Raw genomic sequence first — 23032 nt, 5'->3', positions numbered from 1 at the left:
CATGAAAACACAGAAGAAATGGCCATGATGACGATAACATTGATAAAGATGATGATAACCATACGGGAGAAGTGAAACACCCTGTTAAATGATCCAGCGCTATCATTGTGGAGAGGAACTTTGGTTGTACCAGTATTGACTGACAACTGACAGCATAATCCCCTTCGTCTCTGTGCGAGTGTTTTAGTGTCATGACCAGAGAAAGCCATGACTCTGATTTTGTAAAGATTATAGCCCTGGAAACCTCATGGATAAATTCTATTCTGATCTATATGGAGGCTCTGAGTTTACATTATCTTGACAGCACAGGGTCTGGTTTGGTTTGATTTGTTCTGGAAAGGATTAAACAAAAACCTTCTCGCAGACTGAACATGCTCTCTACAAGTAGACAAGCACAGACTTTATTTGGAGTGAAAGCTTTCCCCCTACTACTGTTACTAGATTGGACCTGTGGCTAAACCACTCAAAATTGTTTGAAGGACCCCAAACCTGACAACATGATTCTGTGTTCTCTTGGACAGATTTAATCTGGAGATTTCATCTCATGTACTTGCGACACATTATCAGAAGAGAGCAGTGTCTGGGAAGAGACATCATGTTTCCTAAAGCAGAAGGTCAACCCTAAAGAAGAAAATCCATAAGGAGATAGACTGACGCAGTAGCAGCAACAGTGGGCTGAAGCATCACAGTGAGTGTGAGGATGGTGCTGGGCACTTCCTGCTTCAGGATGTTATGTTTAAGGTCACTGTGAGTTAGAATGGACTTCAACTTGAGGGGAGTTTGCTCTCATTGAGTTTTTGTTTGTTTTTAACAATAACTAACACCCACTTTTAAAGAAACACATTTTAAATCTCAAAATCTTTCCACAATATTGAATTTTAACCACAAAATTAGTCTTTTTAAAAATAAGTGATGAAATAATTGTTTGTATGCATTTATGACTAATTCTTTTGTGATGAATGCCATGCCCTTCTTCTCTACGTCTAAAATTTTTGAAAAGAATTTAAGTTTATAAGAAAGTCAGAAGTATAGTTTTTTCTCCCCTACAAGACACAAAATTGGATATGAAACAAGCAGTCATATTACATTTTGGATCTTGGCAGGGATACAAGATTGAAAATTTAAAGTTCAACTGTTAAAATATGAAATATGAAAAAATATATATAAAAAGAAAGATGGAAAAGTATTTTTAGCATTAAAAGTTATAGAAATGAAATATAGACTAAGTAAATTGAAAAACTAAATCAGTATTTTCCAGTTTCATTTTTAAGAAAAGAAGTTTTGAAGAGAAGACTTTAAACACACACACACATATAATTCGTTTTTGTGTCAGTTTCTAATTTAAGATAAGTACATTATGTCTTTGATGATGAATTGTTTTGACTATAATTTTATAGTCTGTTTTAAACAGTGTTTATATTCAAGTCTTTTCACTTTCATATTTCCAAACCTGTCATCTCCTTGATGTATGGCTGGGCTCATTTTCATGTCAGGAAAAAAGGTGTGGATACGTAATATCTATATTGCATTTTCCCTCATTTTTTTGGTAAGTTCAACATGGGAATATTTACCATATATGCTCTTCTCCTTAAGGCTACCTGTCTTTAAATGATCGATGAGGCCCTTCCCAGCTTGCCCTTATCTCATGTTCTCAATCTCACTGCTTCAGCCTCCCTTCTGTCAGTGTTTCTGGGAAAGCCGTATTGTCACCTAGGAGAATTCTTCCAAATCAACGTGTGTGATGGTAGATTTTGTGTCCATTTGTTTAAACTATGGCACCCAAGTGTTTCATCACAAACTTTTCTAGGTCTTTCTGTAAAATTGCTACAGTGTGATTGGCATTTGGATCAGAGTATGTTAACATTTGGACTGGTCACTGCAAGGGTCAGCCTTTTGAAGCCACCAGCTTCCTCGTGGAAAGCGGAGGCTCTGATGCCTCCGGTACAGATGTGTGAGTTTCAGCAGCCCAGGGGCAGTTCTACTCTGTTGTATAGGGTTGTTAGGATGTGGACATTGATGATATGGGGAGCATGTAAATCAATTGCGGATTACTCTGCACAATGCTGGTGGACCTACTCTCATCAATGGAAACAGGTTTACTGAGAGATACATTTTCACTAAAGACAGTCAGTAAGAAATTTAAGGTGATGTCCAGTCTGCTGCCCAGCTTACCAAATTCAGATATAAGAACGATCAGGTCACAAGCTCTTCTCCAGTGTGTCAACAAACCTAAAAGTGGGATGTGCCCATCCCCATAATCCCTGTGAATTTTTAAAATCTTGTTATTTTATAGAAGAAAGTGGAGCCTGTTTCCATAGCTGTCATTTCTTTCCCTTGAATAGTGAGGAATGGGGGCTTCACTCTAGGTTCAAGTAGCCAACCATTAGGTTAGCACTACTTAAGCACTGTACACACACACACACACACACACACACACACACAGAGAGATAGAAAGAGAGAGAGAGAGAGAGAGATTCTGATAGCACATGTGTCTTGGCTGAAAGAATTAAAAAAGCAGAAAGATGTTAACAGGTGTTTGATAGATCAAGCAAAGTCATCCACCTGTATGCACGATAACAACCTATTGATAAAATCAATAAAAACAATTGGAATTCCAGAAGTACACCTGTCTGAAGCAGGTAAAGAGGGCGCTATTGTTATGTTGCTGCTAGCTGCCACCCAGTGGTCCGAAACGATAGCGATCGTATGTGCAACAGACGGAAACACCCCCAGTCCCATGCGAACGTCACAACTGTTGTTACGCGTGAGCAGACTGATACAGCCACTGTACCTCCTTCTTGGCATGCTCTTCCTCTTTTCCACTGACCTGTACTCTACCAAGCATGGTGTCCTTTCCAGGCATTGGTCCCTCCTAAGAACACGTCAAAATATGTGAGGCAAAGGCCAGCCATGGGGGATTCTAAGGAGTATTCTGGTTGTACTTATTTCAAGACAGGTCTATTCTTGGCAGTCCATAGACCATTAAATATTCTTTGCCAGCCTCATAATTCAAACACATTGATTCTTCTTCGCTCTCTACATTTCCAATGCATAAGTAATAATTGAGAAAACAATATCATGGCTTGGGTCAGATGTACCTTAGACTTCACAAAGATATCCTTGCTCTTCAACCCTCTAAAGGGATCTTGTGCAGCCGATTTATCCAATAGAGTAAATCCTTTGATTGCTCGACTGTTGCTTCCATGAGCTTTAATTACAGATCCATGTAAGATTCAATTCTCGATAGCTTCACCTTTACTTTATTTATCGTGATATTATCTCCTGGTACAGTTGTGAGGACTTTGGTCTTCATGACATTGAGTTGTAATCTATATTGAATGCTTCCATCCTTATCATCATCGGCAAGTGCTTCAAATCCTCCTCACTTTCCGGAAGAAAGGTTGTCGCCTGAATATTGCAGGTTTTTAATAAACCTGCTTCAAATCTGGCTACTGTGTTCTTCTCATATAGTCCATCTATTTCCATTATTTCTCAAGTACACAGATCGAATACGCATGGTGAAAGGATACAACACGACACACTTACTGAGTTTCAGCTCTGTTAGTTCGGGTTCACTAGAGAAACAAATTCATAGACAGTCATATATGTATAAGAAAGATTTTTCTATAAAAGAATAATTGTATACTAAGAAAACATCCCAATTCAGTCCAGTTGAAGTACATAAGTCCAATATTGGCCCATATGGATGACTGCAGTCTGTAAATTCCTCTTCACTCATGGAAAACATGCAATGACACCGAATGCAGGAAGATCACAGGCCAGTGGTGGAAAGTCTTATGGATCCAATGGAAGTGGAAGCATCTCAGTACTGGAGGGGGTGGAGGGGAGTCTCCAGCTCCAGGGCTCTAGCTCCATCTGCTTAGCCCCATATATTTTGTCAGAAGGAAGGTGAAGCAGAGAGTGGGGGCCTGGCCCCCACTAAGCTATTTACCTCTGTAGAGTCTCCAAATGAAGTCACCAAGCTGTGACCCAATTGACAGGCTAAACTCTGCCTCCTCACTCTTATTAGTCTCAAGTTTACACCAGATTATATAATTACCCCATTCGCCATGCAATATTATATGCTATAAGGTAATTATAAGTTGGAATTGAAATAACGGCAGTGAGTTTTCAGGATACACTGCATGGTTTAAAATCAACAAAGGCATTTGTCAGGGTTGTATTCTTTCATTTGTCAAATTTGTGTGCTGAGCAAAGACCCGGAGCCTTTGGACCATCTCCAGAAGAATGCAGCATCAGGTTTGCAGGACGGCCCATTAGCAATGTGCGATATGCAGATGACATCCCCTTGCTGGCGGAAAGCCAGAGGACTTGAAGGAGTACTGATGAAGAACAAAGACTATAGCCTTATGTATCCATTGCACCTCAAGGTAAATAAAACAAAAATCCTCACAACAGAACTGGTTGACAGCATTATGATAAGTGGAGAAGAGATTGGAGTTGTAAAAAGATTTTATTTTACGTAGATCCCCAATTAATATTCACTGAAGCATCAGTAAAGAAATTGAATGGCTTATTCCATTGAACAAATTTGTTGAGCACAATCTCTTTAAAGTATCAAAGAAAGGATTTGTCACTCAGAAAGCTACGGTATGCTTCACCTAAGCCACGGTATTTTCGATCACCTCATATGCATGTGGAAGCAGAACAATAAACAAGAAAAAATGTCGGAGGAATTGACACATTTGTATTATGCTGTTGGTGAAAGTATTGGATGTGCCATAGGGTGCCAAACAGATTTCTCTTGGAAGAAGTACAGCCAGACTGCTACTTAGAGGCAAGGATGGGGAAACTTCACTTCATGTAAATTGGACATGTTCTTGGGAGAGACCAGTCCATGGAGGACATCGTGCTTAGTGAAGTAAAAGGTCAATCGGAAAAGAGGAAGGGCCTGAATAAGATTTGTTGACACGGTGGCTGAAACAATGGGCTCAAACATGGAACAATTTTGAGGATACTGCAGAACGAGGTGGCATGTCTTTCTGTTGTATGCGGGGGCAAGATGAGTCAGCACGGACACCAAGGCAGCTCACAAGGTCACTACAACACCAACACCCGGGGGAGATCGACATCTTGAATACGGCTCGGAGATTGATATTTTCCCTTGGTGATGCATGCCTATGCTGGCTCCTATTATCTCATCCTGGACTTGCCTTACCATCTGGATTGTTCTTTATGTTCATTTTCTCTGTCAAGACTTAACTATGAATCTGAAGTAAAGTGACTTATTAATTTAACATTACATATGCAATATAAGATTAAATATTCGGTGCAGCTTTTGGCCATTTCCAGGACCTCACCAGATAGGTGGATCTCCAGACATGAGACAGCATCTTGCCATATTTCCTATTTAGCTTGGATTCATCCATCTGCATAACCTGTGAGGAAGCAGCCTAGCACCTGATCTACCATCTTGTCTTCATGAGGTACTGGACTTACTAGAATCAAGAAAAGGGTCCAGACGGATAGCTGAGCCTCTCCAGCCTCTGCAACTCTGAATTGAAATGATGAGTACTGTTTTGGCAGTTCCAGCTCTGGCAACATGGACTCATCAGAGAGAGTGAAGCTTAGGGAGAGGATCCGTGAAGGGTTCATCACTCCTGGGCCCAAATGTTAGACAACCAACAACAGGGAAAATACTCACTGGTGACAAGTAATGGGAACCATATCATGTCAACCTATTTTTGGAACCTTGACACAACTAGTGAGAAGTAACCACTATGGAAAAGAATCTCTACAGGAAATTCATGACTTATGGACAAGATCAGTGGATCCTAGAGAACCTTGCCCATGATGTAATGTTTATCACTAAATTTGAAATTTCACCTGGAAGTGGATGAGGATGGTCCTCATTAGAAGCCCCCGGAATAAAGTAGAGAACTACCTAGTCTCCTCAGAAACTGAAAAGAGAATGTACAACCCCATCATCTTCTTTGGAATAGAGCCAACATGAAACTCAAAAAAAAATTAAGATTAAATATTCACATCCACAAAGTAAATATGGATTTAAATCTTAAAATAAAATAAATATGTAAATATACAGAAAAGCTTTAAAACACAAATATAGACCTGGGCTCAAAGTTTAGCTAGGTCATGTGTGAGAGGGAGACTTTGAGTACATTATGCAATGTTCCAGGATCCATATAAAGTATATTATGCAGATTTGGGGGAGTGTGGGAAGATTAAATATAATAATACCACCAGACTTAGTATATAAAAGTATATGATTTGAAGTAAGAAAAATGTTGAAAAGTATTTTCCTATAATTAGATCTCACATTTAATAAATGTTTCCAGCATTTAGTTTTTCATATTTACAAATACTGATCTTAATTCTATAACATTAAAAAGACCAATTTTGGGGTGCACCCATTATTTTATGGTGCTATTTAAAAAAATGTTTCATGCTCCCAAGCCCTGATGCTGTTTCATTGTCAGGCTGCTTCTCAAAAGGTCAGTGGTTAGCGCCCACAAGAAAATCCATTGGAGAAAAGAACTAGCAATTTTCACCCACAGATATTTCAGCCAAGGAACCTCTATGAGGCGGTTCCACTTTGTCCTGGAGGGTTGCTGTATGTAATAGGTTTATCGTGCCAACTATACCTCCGTGGGGACATGTGTCCAGGGTTTAATGAGGTGGCAGCTTGATTGGAGGGTGATTGAGATAAATACTCTCAGTGGTTGGTATACCCTCTCTCTTTCTCCTGGTGATCGGACCAACATGCTACTACTTGAGCTAGTTCTTTGCTTCAATCATGTGCTGCCATACCTGTGGGTGGAACCATCTCATGGATTGTGTCCCAAGCGCCCGAGGCTCCTTTGAAACCTTCTTTGCCAAGCTAGAGGCTAATGGGTCCTGTCGCCTTACATCATTTGAGTTGGAAATCCCACGGGATCTGCTTCACTAAGTTCCCCAGCTACCCACTGTTGCCACCACTCCCTGCTGTCTGCTGCCTGGGTGTCTACTCTGCCTGTCTTGCCTTAGGGAAGACTCTGTGGTCTGCGTCCTTGATCTTGGACCGGCAGCCCAAGTGAGGTGAAGGACCTTCAGTACATTAACTGTTCCAGGAAAGTGATTCGAACTGAGCCCTCTGTACTGCTGTGTGGACAAATTATCCTTTATATTCCTTCTTGCTATATAAATATATATATATATATATATGATCATAAGTATATATATATATATATATATAATCATAAGTGTCCTGGTTTTGTTTCTTTAGAAAATCTCGCCTAACATATTATGAGTCATAATCAACTGTGTGGCACAGAAAAACAATGGAGATGCATGAAGAGAGTAGCACAGAAATGTATGACTAAGTTATTGCTAGGTGCCTTTGAGTCATTTTGACCCATAATAATCCTATGCACAGCAAGGGAAACTGTGCTGCATCCTGCACCACCCTCACATTCATTACTAGATTTGAATCCATCGTTGCAGCTGCTCTGTCAGCTAAACTTATTATGATCTTTCTCTTTTTTGATTACTCTTTACCAAGCATGAAGTCCTTCTCTATAATATGTGCAAAATATGTTTAGAGCAAGTCTTGCCATCCTTATTTCTAGGAAGCATTCCAACTTTACCTCTTCCAGCAGTTTTATTTATTCTTATGATAGCCCATGGTACAGTCAATATTATTTGCCTATGCCATCATCCACATGCATGTAGTTTCCTCCAGTGTTCCTTAGTAATTGTTCAGTTTTTGAGTACACAGGAGGTGCTGGAACATGTCAGGCTTTGGGTCAGGCATACTTCAGTCCTCAAAAGCTAATCTTCCCTTTTATTTTTATTTTTCACACCCCAAAGAGGTTTTTTTTGTGGAAGATTTCCCCAATGTTTGTTTTAAAGAACTTATTTTAAAATCTGTTTGTGCCAACACTCTTTTAAGTACACACCTGGCTGTCGAATGTTTAATGATATTTGACCTCAACATGGAAAAGTTCTCACAACTGACACCACCTAGTACCCGAAATAATTGCTTTCAGAACAGTTCTTTAGGAAAAAGAGATGCTTTCTAATACATTAGTTCCTAATATATATCTTAAATGTTTTCCTAATTTTCTTTTTTTCCCATCATTAAAATAGAAAAAAGCAATCATCTCCATAAACCAGTGTGAAAAGTGTTTGCATTATGAGGCTGAAAAACACAGGACTAAATCTCCTTATCTAATTCTTATCTGCTTTATAATAAGTGAATAATTTCCCCAATATCCTTGGGTTTCATACACTCTTTATTACTCTGAAATGTAAATAATTTCACCTGAGTCTCACGGTACTTGCAAGATTTACTTTAGCCTAACAAATAAAGGATTATTCTGTGTACTCTTTAGAAATACTTTTCTGCAACTTCTGTGTCCACTCTCTACTTTTCCTAGTCCCCTTTGAAGGTGTTTTACTTTTAAATAGAGGGTGCTCTGTTTTCATCTGTGTACAAGTCTACTATCTCTCTGATTATTTCCTCCTTAAAGGTACTTATCGCCATGGGCACAATGCTGCCCACACAATGTAGTTCACTTCAATCACCTTTGCTATTGAAGGCGGGAAGGATTGATACAAAACTAATGGATTGAAATTAGACAAAACATATAGGAATTGTACTTTATAAATAAGTAATTATGTATTAATGTTTATATTTAAGTCAATCACTTCAGTAGGAAAACATCATAGAAAGTAATAAAATGCTTCCAGGGATTTTACTGAAACTCTTCAGTACATAACACCTATAAAACAGATGATCTGAAAACTGGAACTTTAAGTTTCCCTGAAAATCATGTATGTTCAACTAAGAGTGAGAGAAAAGTGATATGATTTCCCTGTCGGGAGTGGAACATTGCACTCTGTCTCCCACAGGTTTCACTGTAACGGAAACCAAGGAACACGTGCTCATGACGATCAAGGAGTCTGCCGTTGCATTTGCCATCTGCAGCTCACCTTCCACGAGCGCACAGCAATCTGAGGAGTGCACAGCTTGACTGAGGAGCTCAGAGTAAGGTTTCCGTGGCAGGGGGGCTTGGTCCCCTCTCCCCATGTTAAGCGGAGTGGCAAGTAGAGGGTAGGAGTATGGTCGAGAACTTGCTGCCCTCTGAGGTCAGGGGAATTGATATTTATAATTGTATCTTGACACAAGCAATCTAAGATTACAAGGCTGTATGGAGAACCCACCCCTGGCACAGTATGGTCAAAGGAAAGAGTGCTATGTAGCCAGGGGCAATCCTTCCACAGGGCTACAAAGAAACCTTATTGTGTAACTAGTTATGAGAATACCCATGGGTGCGTGTATGGGCGGGGGTGGGTGGGAGGGGTGGGGGGGATCAAGGGAACCATAGTAGAAGATTCTTAAGGAAAATTTACAAGGAAGCCACAAAAGCTGCTTACAGAGAAAGTGCCTGCCATTTGATTGGTGCCCCCCCCCGGGGGCCAAGGTGGCAGACTAGAGCTGGGCCAGCATGATGATCCATTCTTAACAAAGTTTTGGCAATCATTGCTTTTCCAGATCTAAGTTATGCTTTTCAAATGCCTTACAACGGACATGAGATTGCTTCTATGTGCAGAACAGAGTTACCAAGTGGACTCTGTACTACAGTCAAGTGGGAAACCACCTCAGCACAAGCAGGAAAATGGACGAGGATACAGAAATCTATTAAAGACCTCAGCACAAACACAAAGGAAGATTTTCTTGTTGTCTTGTCTTGACCTATTAGACATGGCCACTGAGGCTATTTAGGAACCAATTAAAAACTAACTTTAGAAATATAATTTAAGAAAATTCATTCAGCTTTGCAAAACTATGTCAGCACTCTTTCCCAAGGTGTCTCGTTTGTAGATTGTTAATCAACTGTGCTCCTCGCTGACTAAAAGAATCTTTTTCTTGTTTGTTTTGTCTCCAAAGTCCAGCTCTTAGAGTAAAGGCTCAATTAGGCATCAAATATTAAATTACCATTGGGGGAAATGCTTCATTCTAAAGTGCTTTTGCTACTGCTACAGTACGGTGTCTGTCTTAGTAAATTACAAGGCAAGCTGTATGCAGGACGGTCTTACCCCTGCATAAGAAATCTGTAAATAATTCTCTCATTAAAATTTTGAATAGTTAATGTGGAAATACTTAATTTGTTATTTTAACACATAAATATTAATTCGACAATTTTGTAAAGTTAGCAAACCATTTAAATTATTTAGTTTTATGAATTATTTAGGATTGTGCAATAAAATTATTAAAAGCTTTATGAACTTTAACTGATGATACACTATTCTTTAAAATTTTAAATCAAATCATTATGTCATGATGACATTTAAAATATCATGATTAAACACAAATGATGAAAATAAATAGTTTAATTATGCAGAAACTCTTCCGGGTGAGTGCAAACCAGGCTCACTGGAAGATAACAGAGGTTTACGTGAAACCAGTTAAAATACATTTATTATCTTACATAGTCTATTTAAAACAGAAATCAATAACATGGAAAACAAATGAAAAATAAGAATAAAATATTTAAATATGACTTTGAGAAGATTATAATATAATTTATTAGGACGGGGTGCCTCCAAGGTTGATCCCATGTAATTATTAACATACATTTAGATGCAACAAAACTCATGTATCAAATCCACTTTATCACTTGAAATAAGAAACTATTATAAATAAAATTACTTGAGGTACAATATCATAATTTACAAGAAAAAACAAAAATTAGTACAATAATAATAATGAATATATTCCCTTCAAAATATGCCTGTGAATATACACAGATTTGGAAAAGGACAGGTATATGCATATCTACAAGTGCGGCAAATATATCCATCAACGTGGAGCACACAGGAGACAAATTTATGAGCATTTCTTAGTCATCACCAAACAGTTGGAGAAGAGATGAGCTGCTGGACCAGGGGGATCAGGCTCAGGATCATGCTCCTCAGGGGCACTGAGACCGATTCACATAAAACAGCTCATAAAGATATGTTCCACATCTTACTTGGAGAGTAGTGAGTTGGATCTTCAAACCTTGTGCCCGGCTCTTAAGGTGCAAATATTGGAAAGAAGAGGGATGTGTATCAAAAGGTGCATGAACACAACTAGTACCGTGGACTAATGGACCAACCACATCGGTCTGCAGAAACTCGAGCCCAGCAGAATGAGATGCTTCCTGGCTTTCCTGCTCTCGCCTCTGAAAAGGATAACGCGGGAAGATTCTGGATAGAGTGGTAGGGAAAATGCAGCAGAACTAACAAGAAAAGATACCAGGCTTCCTGGTTAGATTAGGGCTGGTGGGAACCCAAGACTATAACTCTTATTCACCATTCAGGACTAAAACTGAACTCGCCCCGATGGTGGAATAACCAACCATTTAAGACCAAAGGGAAGGTGTGCAAAGACATTTAAGGTTTTCTAACAGGATCTGAGCTTTTCTATGATAAACACAATATTCAATGTCCCTCTCTTAGTTCTCTAGGCTCCCATTACAAAGTACCAGGAATGAAGCAGCTTAGCGTGATTCAGTTTTTATCTTAGAATCACAGTGGGAAGCAGCATGCACACTGCACTAACTTCACCGTCATTGAACTGACGCTGGCTCAGCAACACCGTGGGACGAATAGCAAGGCCTCTGCAGGTTTCTGACATTGTTCCTCTTTATGGGGGAGAAAGCCCCGACTTGCCACCGAGGAGCTGCTGGTGATGTCACACTGCTGACCTTGCAGTTGACAGTTCAATACATAAGCACTGCATCACTCAGGGCTTCTGAAAGTGGGTCTTAGTGGTAAAGGCAGGGTGTCATCCATGCCAAGGTCCTTGCGGAGACTCTGTGAGAATGTCCTTTTGGTCTAGCTTCCAGAGACTGCCCACCTTTCCTGGCTTGTAGTTCATGTCAAGCAATGACATCACGGCGACGTCTCGCTTCAGTTATTACTTCTTCTGTGCCTCCTTTTTCAGCTTTCTTCTTTTCTCTTCGAATAACCGTTTGGATTACACTGGGGCATTTAAAGGAATCCAGGATAATTGCAAATAAACATCATTAATTCAATCTTATAATCTAAGTCCCTTTTGTCACATAAGGTAGCATATTGACAGATTGTATTGATTGGGAAGAAAGCCGACATCTTCAAAGGACAACATTGCTTGTATCACAAACTGCAATGACTAGAAAATGCATGGACAAGTAGTGAATATTAAATCATGGTTTAATAAATGACTGCAAGGTATTTTATAATCATCTATTTTATATTAAGGCTCTTGTATTTTGGGGGTTCAAATTCGAACTCTATTTATTACAGATTTTATTATTTAAATATTTTTTAAATGTTCCATACTTTAGTTTTTCCATTTTGTAATAGTGGGAATAAAAGATTGAATTAATAGTGATTGTGTAAGCATTATATGAGCTAGAATATGTGGAGCGCTTAAGAATATTGAGCACAATGAAAATACTCTAAATTTCGGTTATAAGATGTAGAATTCCAAAAACACATTTTGAGAAACCAAAGTTGAGTGTCTTATGAACTAGATGATTTGGGTCAAATAAATGCATTTCTCTATGCCTTAGGGTTTTCCCTCTGTACGACAAGGGTAATTTTAATAAATGTAAATGTTTTAAAATTTTTCCAATATGTAAGAAATTCTTTATAGGTATTAGATATTGTTATATTACTATCAATTATATATGGAGGAAAAAATAAAATATAACCACAGATAGATATGAATCAGATCATGTAACATGCAATAGATTTCTTTTTTCTATATCTTTGTGTTTGTGTATTATTGAACTCCTACTGTATATTTACATACTTTTGAAAATTAATGTAATATAGATACTTTTCACACCTTAACAAGCATTGTTAAAATAAAATTTAAACAATAAAAATCTCATCATATGAATCTATCACCACAAAAATTTTCTGTTCTTGAGAAGTTAGGCTCAAATGATTATTTCTTATTGCAACTATTGCTAAGAAAGGCTGCTTGCAATAAATTCCCAGATGCAGAATTACTATGTCAAGGCATGATGATCCATAACGGCCTTGTACCTATTGTGAGACTACTCTCGAGAAATATTGCTACAGTGCCACTCAATTGGACTTTTTCACATTCACTTAAATCGCAAAACAAACAATAAAACAAAACTTTTTGCTGAGAACTATGTTTCAGGTCCCTCGGCAGAGAACACACAGACCAGTATAATGTGCCCACCCTGGCTCTGAAATGGCAGTTGGAGCCCTGCGAATAGCATTCTACATCTTTTATCCTTCACGCCTGGGAGGTCATTCCTTTCTCACTCTGGGGCCATTTCTAATTTTTCACAGAGTTACGATTAAGACATAGCTGCTCTGTTTTTATATGTATTGTTTAGTATATAGTAAAGATAGTTTAATATCTTTTGTCAAATAACCCTCCAATTTTAGGATAGTTCTAAGTCATTTATTATAACATCTTCTGAGTACCATGTCTTCCACCTGCTATGTTAAATATTTAAAGTATTATTGTTGAAAACAGAAGTAATATATATATTTATGAGTATGTAAAAAATATTGATACTAGGTTTCCAGATTATTCCAAACAAAATAAATTATAAAATGTTTCTGATCAGTGCGAATAAACTCAAAGACCACCTCCATACATATAATTACCACAAAGGTCTTGAAATAAAATAATAGATATATTTATTACTACACCAAAATATCCAAACTTCCTTTATCTGGATCTCTATATTTCTTAAGGCAGTATTTCCATCTCTCTAACCCTGTCTGGAAGACTTCTGAGATCTTTAACTTATACTACAGGGAAATGGTCATTTAGTCAGCCTTTGGGATTTGGATTATGGGTATGTTCCTTTCAATATTCTTTGACTTTAGGAGACAAAAAAAAAGGTCTGAAGAGTCAAGATCAGTGCTTTGGGGGGATAAGGTAACGCCTCCCAAAGAAACCCTCATCAGATGCTGTGCTGACCACAAAAATGAGCAGATGCATTGCATCTGCTGGGGGAAAATCTGAGGCTCCATGATCCTGACTTTTTTTTTTTTTCTGACCAATGAAATCTTCAATTTTCTTACCATGACATCGTAAACCCAACAACAACAACAACAAACCCATGATTACCCTGTGTCCTTCTAAAACACTCTAAGAGGGTTACTCCTTTGGAGTAATCTTGGAATCAAGTTGGAATCAAAAACCATTTTGAAACCACCAGCACTTTTCCAGGAGAAAATATCTGGAGACTTGGTTTTTAAATGATTAAAGAGACTGGTCTCTATGATGTAGAACTGACTCTGTCACATATCAGGAACAAAAGTCAGTAAACAATTTGTGTCTATCTGTGCATAACATTCTGAGCTGACATGGCGAGAATGTGCATGGCCAGCAGAGGATTACTACTGCTCTATTAGAAATCTGTTGTTCCTAGGTTCATTATGAATCAGAATAGACTGGATGGCACCTATCATTCCAATGCATAGTGACTTCTAAAGGTTCCCCAAGGCTGCAAACTTTTACCTCAATATACAGTCTCATAGTTTTCCTACAGGAGGCTGGTGGGTTTGAACTGTCAACCCAGAAGTTTGCAGTCTGACCACGACCAGGCACTACTACCTGGCCCTGTTTCCGTAACAAAGAGTACTCATTATCTGCCTAACTTTACTGATGAAGGCGCATGACACTTAGAATTGACAACCATATGAAATAAAAGGGTAAATTAGACTATCAGGTTGAGAAACTTAGTAACAGTATCTGGTACAGCCAATTATACATGCTATCTCTCAGTTCCATTCTCAGGTACATACACATAAACAGATTTGCTGCCACTGAATTAATTAGGACTCAGAGTAGCCCAAGCCTGTAGGACAGACTTGAACTGCCTTTCATGACAGAGCAGACTCTGGGGCTTCTAAATCTTTACAGAAGCAGAAGTCCTCCTCTTCCTCCTTTGCATGTCCTTAGGTTGGAGCCACTAAGATGAACAGCTGCTTGTGTGCTTATTAGCTCAATTTGTAACCAGTTTTGCCACCTGGATATCTTCCAGGGTAAATATCCACTCCCCGCCCTAGTAAATGTTATATCCACTAATAAGACACGCACAGGAATGGAACACCCTAATGCCCACCATTATTAGAATGGATACCTAAACTGTAATTTAAACATAGAAAAAGGAAAGAAAAAAACCATATTGCTACCAAATATTATAATCTTGAGAAAAAGATGTCTGATTTAAGTGTATAACTTCATACATGTGACTTTCATAAACATAAAATTAATCTGCAGTTACAAATATCAAAATAGTTACTGTGTTTTGGGAGAATAGTTGAGATTTTGTGATGTACTGTATCTTGATAAAAAAAAACAAAAAGGAAACTCCCTGCCACTCAATCAATGGTGAATCATAGTGGCCCTAGGGGGCAGGATAGACCTGTTCTTATGAGTTTGAAAATTGTACGTGTCAACAGGAGTAGAATGGCCCATCTTTCTCTCACTCAGAGGCTGGGAGTTTTGAACTGCTGACCTTGTGGGTCACTGTCCACTGTGAAACTACTCCACCACCAGAGATGGGCTGTAACCCCAAAAGTCAGCAGTTTGAAACAACCAGTCCCTTCACTACTCCCATAAAGAGCTATAGTCTCCAAAATTAATATGAGGAAGCCCTACTGTGTTCTAGAGGGTCACTATGGGAATTGATCTGGATGGGATCTTAATCGTTGTGATGTAAAATTCACTAAGCTACCCATTGTAAAATTAAGCATTTTACTATATTTCCTTTATATTTAATAAAATAATTTAATAAAATAATTAAAAGCACTCACTCATTATTTCTGCTGTGTCTGTCTTTTTCATATTACAGACTAAATTGTTCAATTCATGTTGTTTTACATTTTATTTAACACTGTACACAAATTAGTTCATTTAGTTATCTTAAAAATATTTTATTTGCTTAATTATATACCTTAGAGTATGTGCTTGTCTGCGTAGACTAGAGAAGCAATTTCGTAGACACTCATATATGTGTTAGAAAGAGGTTTATATACAAGAGCAATTGAATATTGAGAAAATATACCAGCCCAGTCCAGCTATTAGCCCACATGTCAGCTATTAAGTCCATATGCCTGACACCACGCTATAAAGTTCTCTTCAGAATCATGAAACATGCAATAACGCCAAATGCAGAAGATCACAGGCCAGTGGGTGGAAAGTCTTGTGGATCCAGTGGCGGCAGAGGCATCTCAGTCCTGGCAGGGGTCTCCACAGCCCAGGGAAATAGCTTAGTTCATGTGCCTTGTCAGCTGCAATGTTTTCCAGAGAGTGAACAGAGAGAGAGTGTGTCTCCCGCCTCCAGAGTTCCCAGAATCCTTAGGAGAAGGCCATGCCCACACAGAGACCTTATTGCCTATGACCTGACTGACAGGCTAGACTCCATCCTTCCATTCTTAATCCTCCCAAATTGACATGGATTATGTAACTACCACACTGTCGGACTCTCTTTTCCTTTTACAAACATGCATTGCATACTTACTTGTTCCCTTGTAATTTCCATATCCTTTTGTTTTCTTTTCTGTTTTAAGATAACCTTTTCCATGTCCTTCTTGAATCACCAATTCTTTTCTATAGACCGTATTTTAACAAGTAATATTTGAAAACTTTTAAGTTAGAAATCCAGGCATTTTTCCATCAAAAAACATTTGTGGACATTATTCTAGTTTCTTGTTCATTTTTGCTAAGCCTTTTGTTACAAAGGAAAATTAACCTGACAGACCAACATCAGTATTACACCTGTAATATCTTAAAGCAGAAGACACTGGCAGGGGCATTTGAGAGATCTATGCTGCAATTCAAAAACATGCATAATAAAAAGACTATCCAGAGAAAGGAAAACACTTTTAGATATATAAGCAATCAAGGATTAATCTCTGAAAATCTTCTCCCTATTAAAGTAAGATTGGAGGAAATCACTAAGCAAGTTACAAGCGCATCAGAACAGATTTAGAAATAAAGGAAATGATGACAAGAATAGAAGTAGCAATACATTTTGTATTGAACTTTTAAAATATAACTTGATGGTATTCCTGTGAGTGAATAGGGCCTCGGAAGCATAGTGGCTTATGGTTGGGAATGGAAACTGCAAGGTCAGCTTGAGAGAAGGGGTGGAGTCTAGCCTGTCAATCAGGTCATAGCCAATGATACCTCTGGGTGGGCATGGCCTTCTCCTGAGGAGTCTAGGAACTCTGTCTCTCGGCTTCACATTCCTGTTGCCAAGCCACTTGAAGCTCTGCTGATGGCAGCCAGAGCCCTAGAGCAGGAGGAGCCAGGTGGAGCCCACACCTGCACTGAGATGCTTCCACCACCACAGGAAGCACAAGACTTTCCGCCCACTGGCCTGTGATCTTTCTCCATTTGGCATCATTGCATGTGTTACATGAGTCTGAAGAAGAATTTATAGGCTGATATCGGACATACACGCTAATATTGGACTTATGGACTTGATCTGGACTGGGATGGGCTGGGAAATTTTCTTAATTTACATTACTTTATACAATTACATTACTTTTGGATATAAAGTTCTTTTTTACACCTACATGACTGTCCCTGGATTTGTTTCTCTAGTCAATCTGTTTTAGTGGTATATAATTCACATATTATTCCATTCCGTATTTCAGTCATATTAAGAAGAGTTTCCCAATCCTCACCCGATACATTTTAGGAAATTTTTTCTTTCTAGATCTCCTTGATGCCTATCTCTCAACAACCTCCCTGCCATACTCCTAAGAAACCACTACTCCACACTTCATGTGAAGGTTGGCGGAATAAGAAGGCATAAGAGAAAGTAGTCACTTGGAAAGGAATTACTTAAGAATTTGTTGCAGATACTAACGGGGTAATGTTGTCAAACATTCAGGGTAGCAGAGTGAATTTCGCTATAGAGATAAACCATAGTCTTTACTGTTCATGCCCTCCATCTAAACGGAGAGTCCCTTCCACGAAGAGGTCACAAGGGCCTCTGCTGGTCAAATGCATTCCGTTGTAAAATAGAGAAAACAGCCCTCTGGGTTTTGCTGTGTTTATAAGGCTGCTCTGAACGTGACAACATGTGTTTCTTGGCCATGTCAGATTTGCTCCTGTAATACTGAAACTGAGATGAGTGAATCAGAACCTGTAAGCTTTGACAAGAAGTCTAACCCACTGAGGCCTCAATAACGTTTAAACTCCTTTCTTCCAATAAAGCAAACTGCAGAACTGAGAATACAGTCTAGAACCTGTAAGTCTTGAAAATTTAGTGTAATACTCACGTTATGAACTCTAAAATCCACTGTGGAGTATACAAAGCAATCTCAATGTTTTAAATGATCTTGTGAATACAAACCATAATGGTTAATTGTGAGTGTAATGCAAATTAGCTAAAATACTACTCGAATAGTTACATGGAATACCAACTGGGATGTCTTTAAAAACATTACAGGATTTTGATTCCTGATAGTTGTTTTTAAAGTAACATTCTAAAACAATTTTGATTCTGTGAAATTCAGATTTTTTGTAAAGTGCTTAAACAGTTTGTACTTTAAAGGTAAATAAACATTTGAATAGTAATGGACCACTCTAAGTTTGGCAGTTCTTTATCTTTTGATCTTTTATATCATTTAAATATTCCCTTTCCTCTTTCTTTCTCTTTTTATCTTAAGAAAATGAGGATGTCTGGAGTTAGCACATTCAAAGTACTATGCTAGTCATTTTAATTTTGCCCAAGTCATAAAATAAAGGAGTTAATTCAAATCAGTCTTTCTTCAATATCTCTACAATGTTACTTTCTTAACTATGCATACCATCTCAGAAACGTTATTTATCTTTCCTGAAATAATTACCAAGGATGTTCCCACAGCTCTGAGCACATACTGTAGTTTGAGAAGAATCACATTTACGCTGATCCTTTTAGAAATTGCAATAAGCGAACAAAGAAAACCCCATTCCGGGTAGGTTTTAACCAGAATACTAGCTCAAAGTGAGCAAAGTATTATACACATATATATATAATTTCCATAATATATCAAGGAGATAAGGATAAAAACATGAAAGAAAAATCTAAGGGAAATAATTCATCTAATAAGAAGGCCTAATATAGATTCAGAGTCTCAGAGAGAAGATACTGGAATTAATATTTAAAAAAATGAAATTTTGAAGTGAATAGCTGAGCTGTATATACAACTGGTAAAATTCAAGGATCCACAGAGTCAGGAAAAATAAATGATTACAAGAACAAAAACACTGTAGTGGGACTGTGTGCCACCTCTACCTAAGAACTAAAACGAAGTCAGAGAAAGGATTTCCTAAAATCTATGACTAAATTAAAATTAAAAATTCCTAGAATTTACAATAGAAATCAGTAACAATGAAATACCATCTGGGAATTTTTCAGAAAAATTCTATTGAATATAAACCCCAGTAAATAGTTTGCCACCAACAGGCCTTAATGTCTAATGGGGGTACACAAGGAGGAATTCAGCAGACAACATCAGGATGTCAAATATAAGAAATAATGATGAGAAAAGATATAGCATTATTTGCATCAAGTAATCCTAACATGTATGACTTACATAAGAATTAAAATATACTTTAAAATTAAAGACAGATAATAGCTTTTAAATTCAGAGGGGAGAATTTGAGTCCATGTAAAGTGGGGTTTGCACATTACTCTAGAAAGAGGTAAGATATGCTTTATTTTTATATTTTATAATCATAGTAGTATGAATGGTAAATTCCACTGATAAATTCCAAATGAATAGAATTAAAGTATATCAATTTCAAATTAGCAGAGGAGAGTAAAAATAAAATTTAAAAATATTAATAAAAACATCAGGAAAAATATGAAGTCAAATAAATATAATAAAAATGTAGCAGTTGGGGACAAATAAACTTTAGCAGTGTGCCAATGGTATTGATATTAATAAAGAGCAAACACTGAAAGTCTCAAAAATAATGCTTTGAGTTAAAGAAACGTGTGACAATGGCAGAGGTATCAACGGCCGTCACTAAGGAAATGGTGTCAGAGCCATGGAAATGGTTCTGAATCCTCACCTCTCAAGCTTTGGCAAAAAATAATGTCATATGGATTAAAAAATTAAAAGTGAAAGAAACCCTCAATGTCTTATAAAAATACTTATATAAGCACATTTTTAAAACAACTCTAGGCCAGGAAAGGATTTATTAAATAAGAAACTGACACTATAAACTTCAGTAGGAAGAAATTGCTATTTTTGACTTTATATTAAACTTAACTTCTTGTTATTAAAGAGAATAAATAAACAAAATGACAGTTATAAATTTTAGCAAATAATTACAACCACTAACAAATAAAACATCAATACTAAGTTATATATGAACAATTACAATGAACAGGAAAAACTTTTCATATAAATAGGTAGAAGGAGAGGAAAAGATAAACGCAAATATGAGAGGTAAATCTCACTCGTGGTAATGATGGAAATGAAACTAATAATACCAGGACATAACTGCTTAAATTCACTATACTTCTAAATATTAAATCCAAACACTAACTGCTGGATCCACTGAAATCCCCACTGTGCCAGTAAGATATGAATTTGTACAACCACTTGGGAAAATCCTACTTCATCACTTTGCATATGTAACATTGATAAATAAATCTAATGACACACTCTAATGCTGTACATATAGAAGGCATTTCTAAGTATGCTTATGACAGGTCTGAATTTAATGAAACACCCACACATAAATTAAGTCTGTTTACAGGTCAGTGGATAAAGAAATTGTAATACATCCTAACAATGAAATTCCATATGGAAAGAAAAGCAAACAAGTACATTTGATCCCATAAAGCAATCTGAGTGAATATTTGGAACATAATAATAGGGGAAAATGCAAAGCCCAAAGAACTATAACAAAATAATATTTTATAAATCTCTAAAAATTAGATGGTATAGTTTAAGAATATATTAATATGATTTAAAAATCTTATAAAAAGTCAAATAAATTATAAACACAAAATTTAGGCTGCTGTTTTATCTTTGGCACAGGAAGAGCTAATAAGAATAGTTAATGCCAATGTTCTAGTTATTGATTTGTATTAAAACAGACATTCCAGGTATTATTGTTCTTCACAACTCATATACAGTTTATCTTGTTTTTAAGTATCAAACACTATTTTAATTAATTAACAAATAAAAACATGATTCCTAAAAAAGCATTTTTAAAGCATCAGACTTTTTTTTTGTCTACTCTCTATCTGTAGGTAAAGTAGCTGATAATTACACTGGTGTGGCCTGCAATAATTTATAAAAAATAAATCTCCTAAATAGCTTACAGTGTAGTAAAATTTTTCTTATGCCCTAACCCTTGGGTGGATAGGGAGTCTATATGTATTGAAAGAAGAATTTTCATAGCATCCTATGGAGCAGAAAATATGAGCAAGGCAGTGCAGGAGAGAAGAGACTCTTTAGACATGAACCCACGGGGACTGTAGTTTCTCCATTTCTTTCCTAAATTCATGTTTTCTTGAGAGAGTAGAGATTTGAAACATGAATAAAACTCACTGCAAATGTCCAACATTTGTACCTCCTACACCTTCCTTTCCTCCCTCCCCACTCCCGCAACAAACAAACAAACAAAACGCTTCCATTGAGTTGATTCCAACACAGAGAGGCCCGATAAGACATGGGTACAACTGTCCCTGGTGTCCCTTGTCCTTCTCAGACTGTGGCTGTGCCGGGAGTGGACAGCCTCCTCTCTCCTACTTGGGACCTGGTGGTTTAGAATGGCTAACGGTCACAATCGGCCTAAATGCAGTGAGTTCCTTCTTAGCCACTGTCTAATAATTTTAGTAATTTTCTATTTGCTTGTGTTGATGATCTCATTTAAAAAAAACTTACATCAATTTCTGTAGTCATTCATGTGATAAATCCTATTAAATCAGATCTTTGTAGACTATTACCAAATTATGATATCTCCTTTCCTTTTTTTTCTCTCTCTCCTTACTTTCTGAGATTTTTATGGATTTTGTGTTTTAAAAATATCCTAGAATGAAATTACAAGATATCACACAAGAGGACAAATGTTCGTGGAATGGCAGCACAAGCCTATCTTTTAAGTTATTTCCCCCGAAAACAATCACCATTATCTTTCTTGTTTTTAGTTCTGTCTAGGGATGAATGGTGGTGTACTGAGATTTACATGAAGATAAAATGTAATGAGAATCCGCATGCTTACTGTGTTACTGGAGTTTCCATTTAAGTGCAAGCCACTGTCAAACAGAGGCGAAGAAGCCCCACTGCTATGATCACTGGATGGCCCTGGGGATCCTGAAAGCAAAATGAGAGAGAAAGTCATCCTAAGCCATGAAACAGATTCAATCCTAGCCCCAAAGTAGGATGTCACCTGGGATAAAATGCCTCGGACAACTATCAGAGCTGTTGATAACCCAATTCATAACAGGCATTCGATATGATGAGTCTTTTTCCTTTCTGCACTGTTATGAGCCCTCTCACTACTTATCTGACTTTAAATAGGGAAGGGGCGAGATTACAGGGACGAATGGACTAGCCTCCCTCACAATGAGAAATGCTGCCATACAGTATCCAATGAAGTAACTGTGTGAATGAATGTGCTCCCTGAATTCTTAATGTAACCTGTGAATACTTAGGTAGGCTATTTGATTTGGTCTCATTTGGAAACTTTACAAACTTACATTAAGGATCCCTTGGGGACACAATGGTTGACCTCTTGGGTGCTAGCCAAGAGGACTGTCTGAGATATGCAGCAAGTCAACGGAGAAATCCTCTGACACCCGATCCCACAAAGAGGAAAACCGAGATCTATTGCTGCCACGGTGATCCGCACTCACAGGGAGCATACACGACAGAGTGGAGCCGTCCCAGAGGGCCTCCCAGGATTTAAAGTTTGGGGAGGTAGAATAACACATCTCCCTCTCAAGCAGTGGCCGGTAGCTCCACAGCCTACCTTTGGATTCGCAGCTGAATACTTTAACGGCGGCGCCAGCAGCACCCTCACAGT

At 37.7% G+C, this 23032-nt stretch overlaps 1 protein-coding gene across 1 annotated transcript in view; it reads right to left on the bottom strand.

Annotated features, from left to right (window-relative positions):
* Nucleotides 1-23032, bottom strand: part of SNTG2 (syntrophin gamma 2) — a 553256-nt gene that overhangs the window by 251800 nt on the left and 278424 nt on the right. Inside the window, exon 8 of the mRNA XM_075555664.1 lies at nucleotides 22229-22320. Coding sequence (XP_075411779.1) covers nucleotides 22229-22320 — 92 coding nt within the window. The remainder of the gene's footprint in view (nucleotides 1-22228; nucleotides 22321-23032) is intronic.

The sequence above is a fragment of the Tenrec ecaudatus genome, chromosome 8 (assembly GCF_050624435.1).
Source record: "Tenrec ecaudatus isolate mTenEca1 chromosome 8, mTenEca1.hap1, whole genome shotgun sequence".
Taxonomy (NCBI): Eukaryota; Metazoa; Chordata; class Mammalia; order Afrosoricida; family Tenrecidae; genus Tenrec; species Tenrec ecaudatus.
The sequence above is the reverse complement of the archived record's forward strand: the minus strand, read 5'-3'. Positions and strand labels throughout refer to the sequence as shown.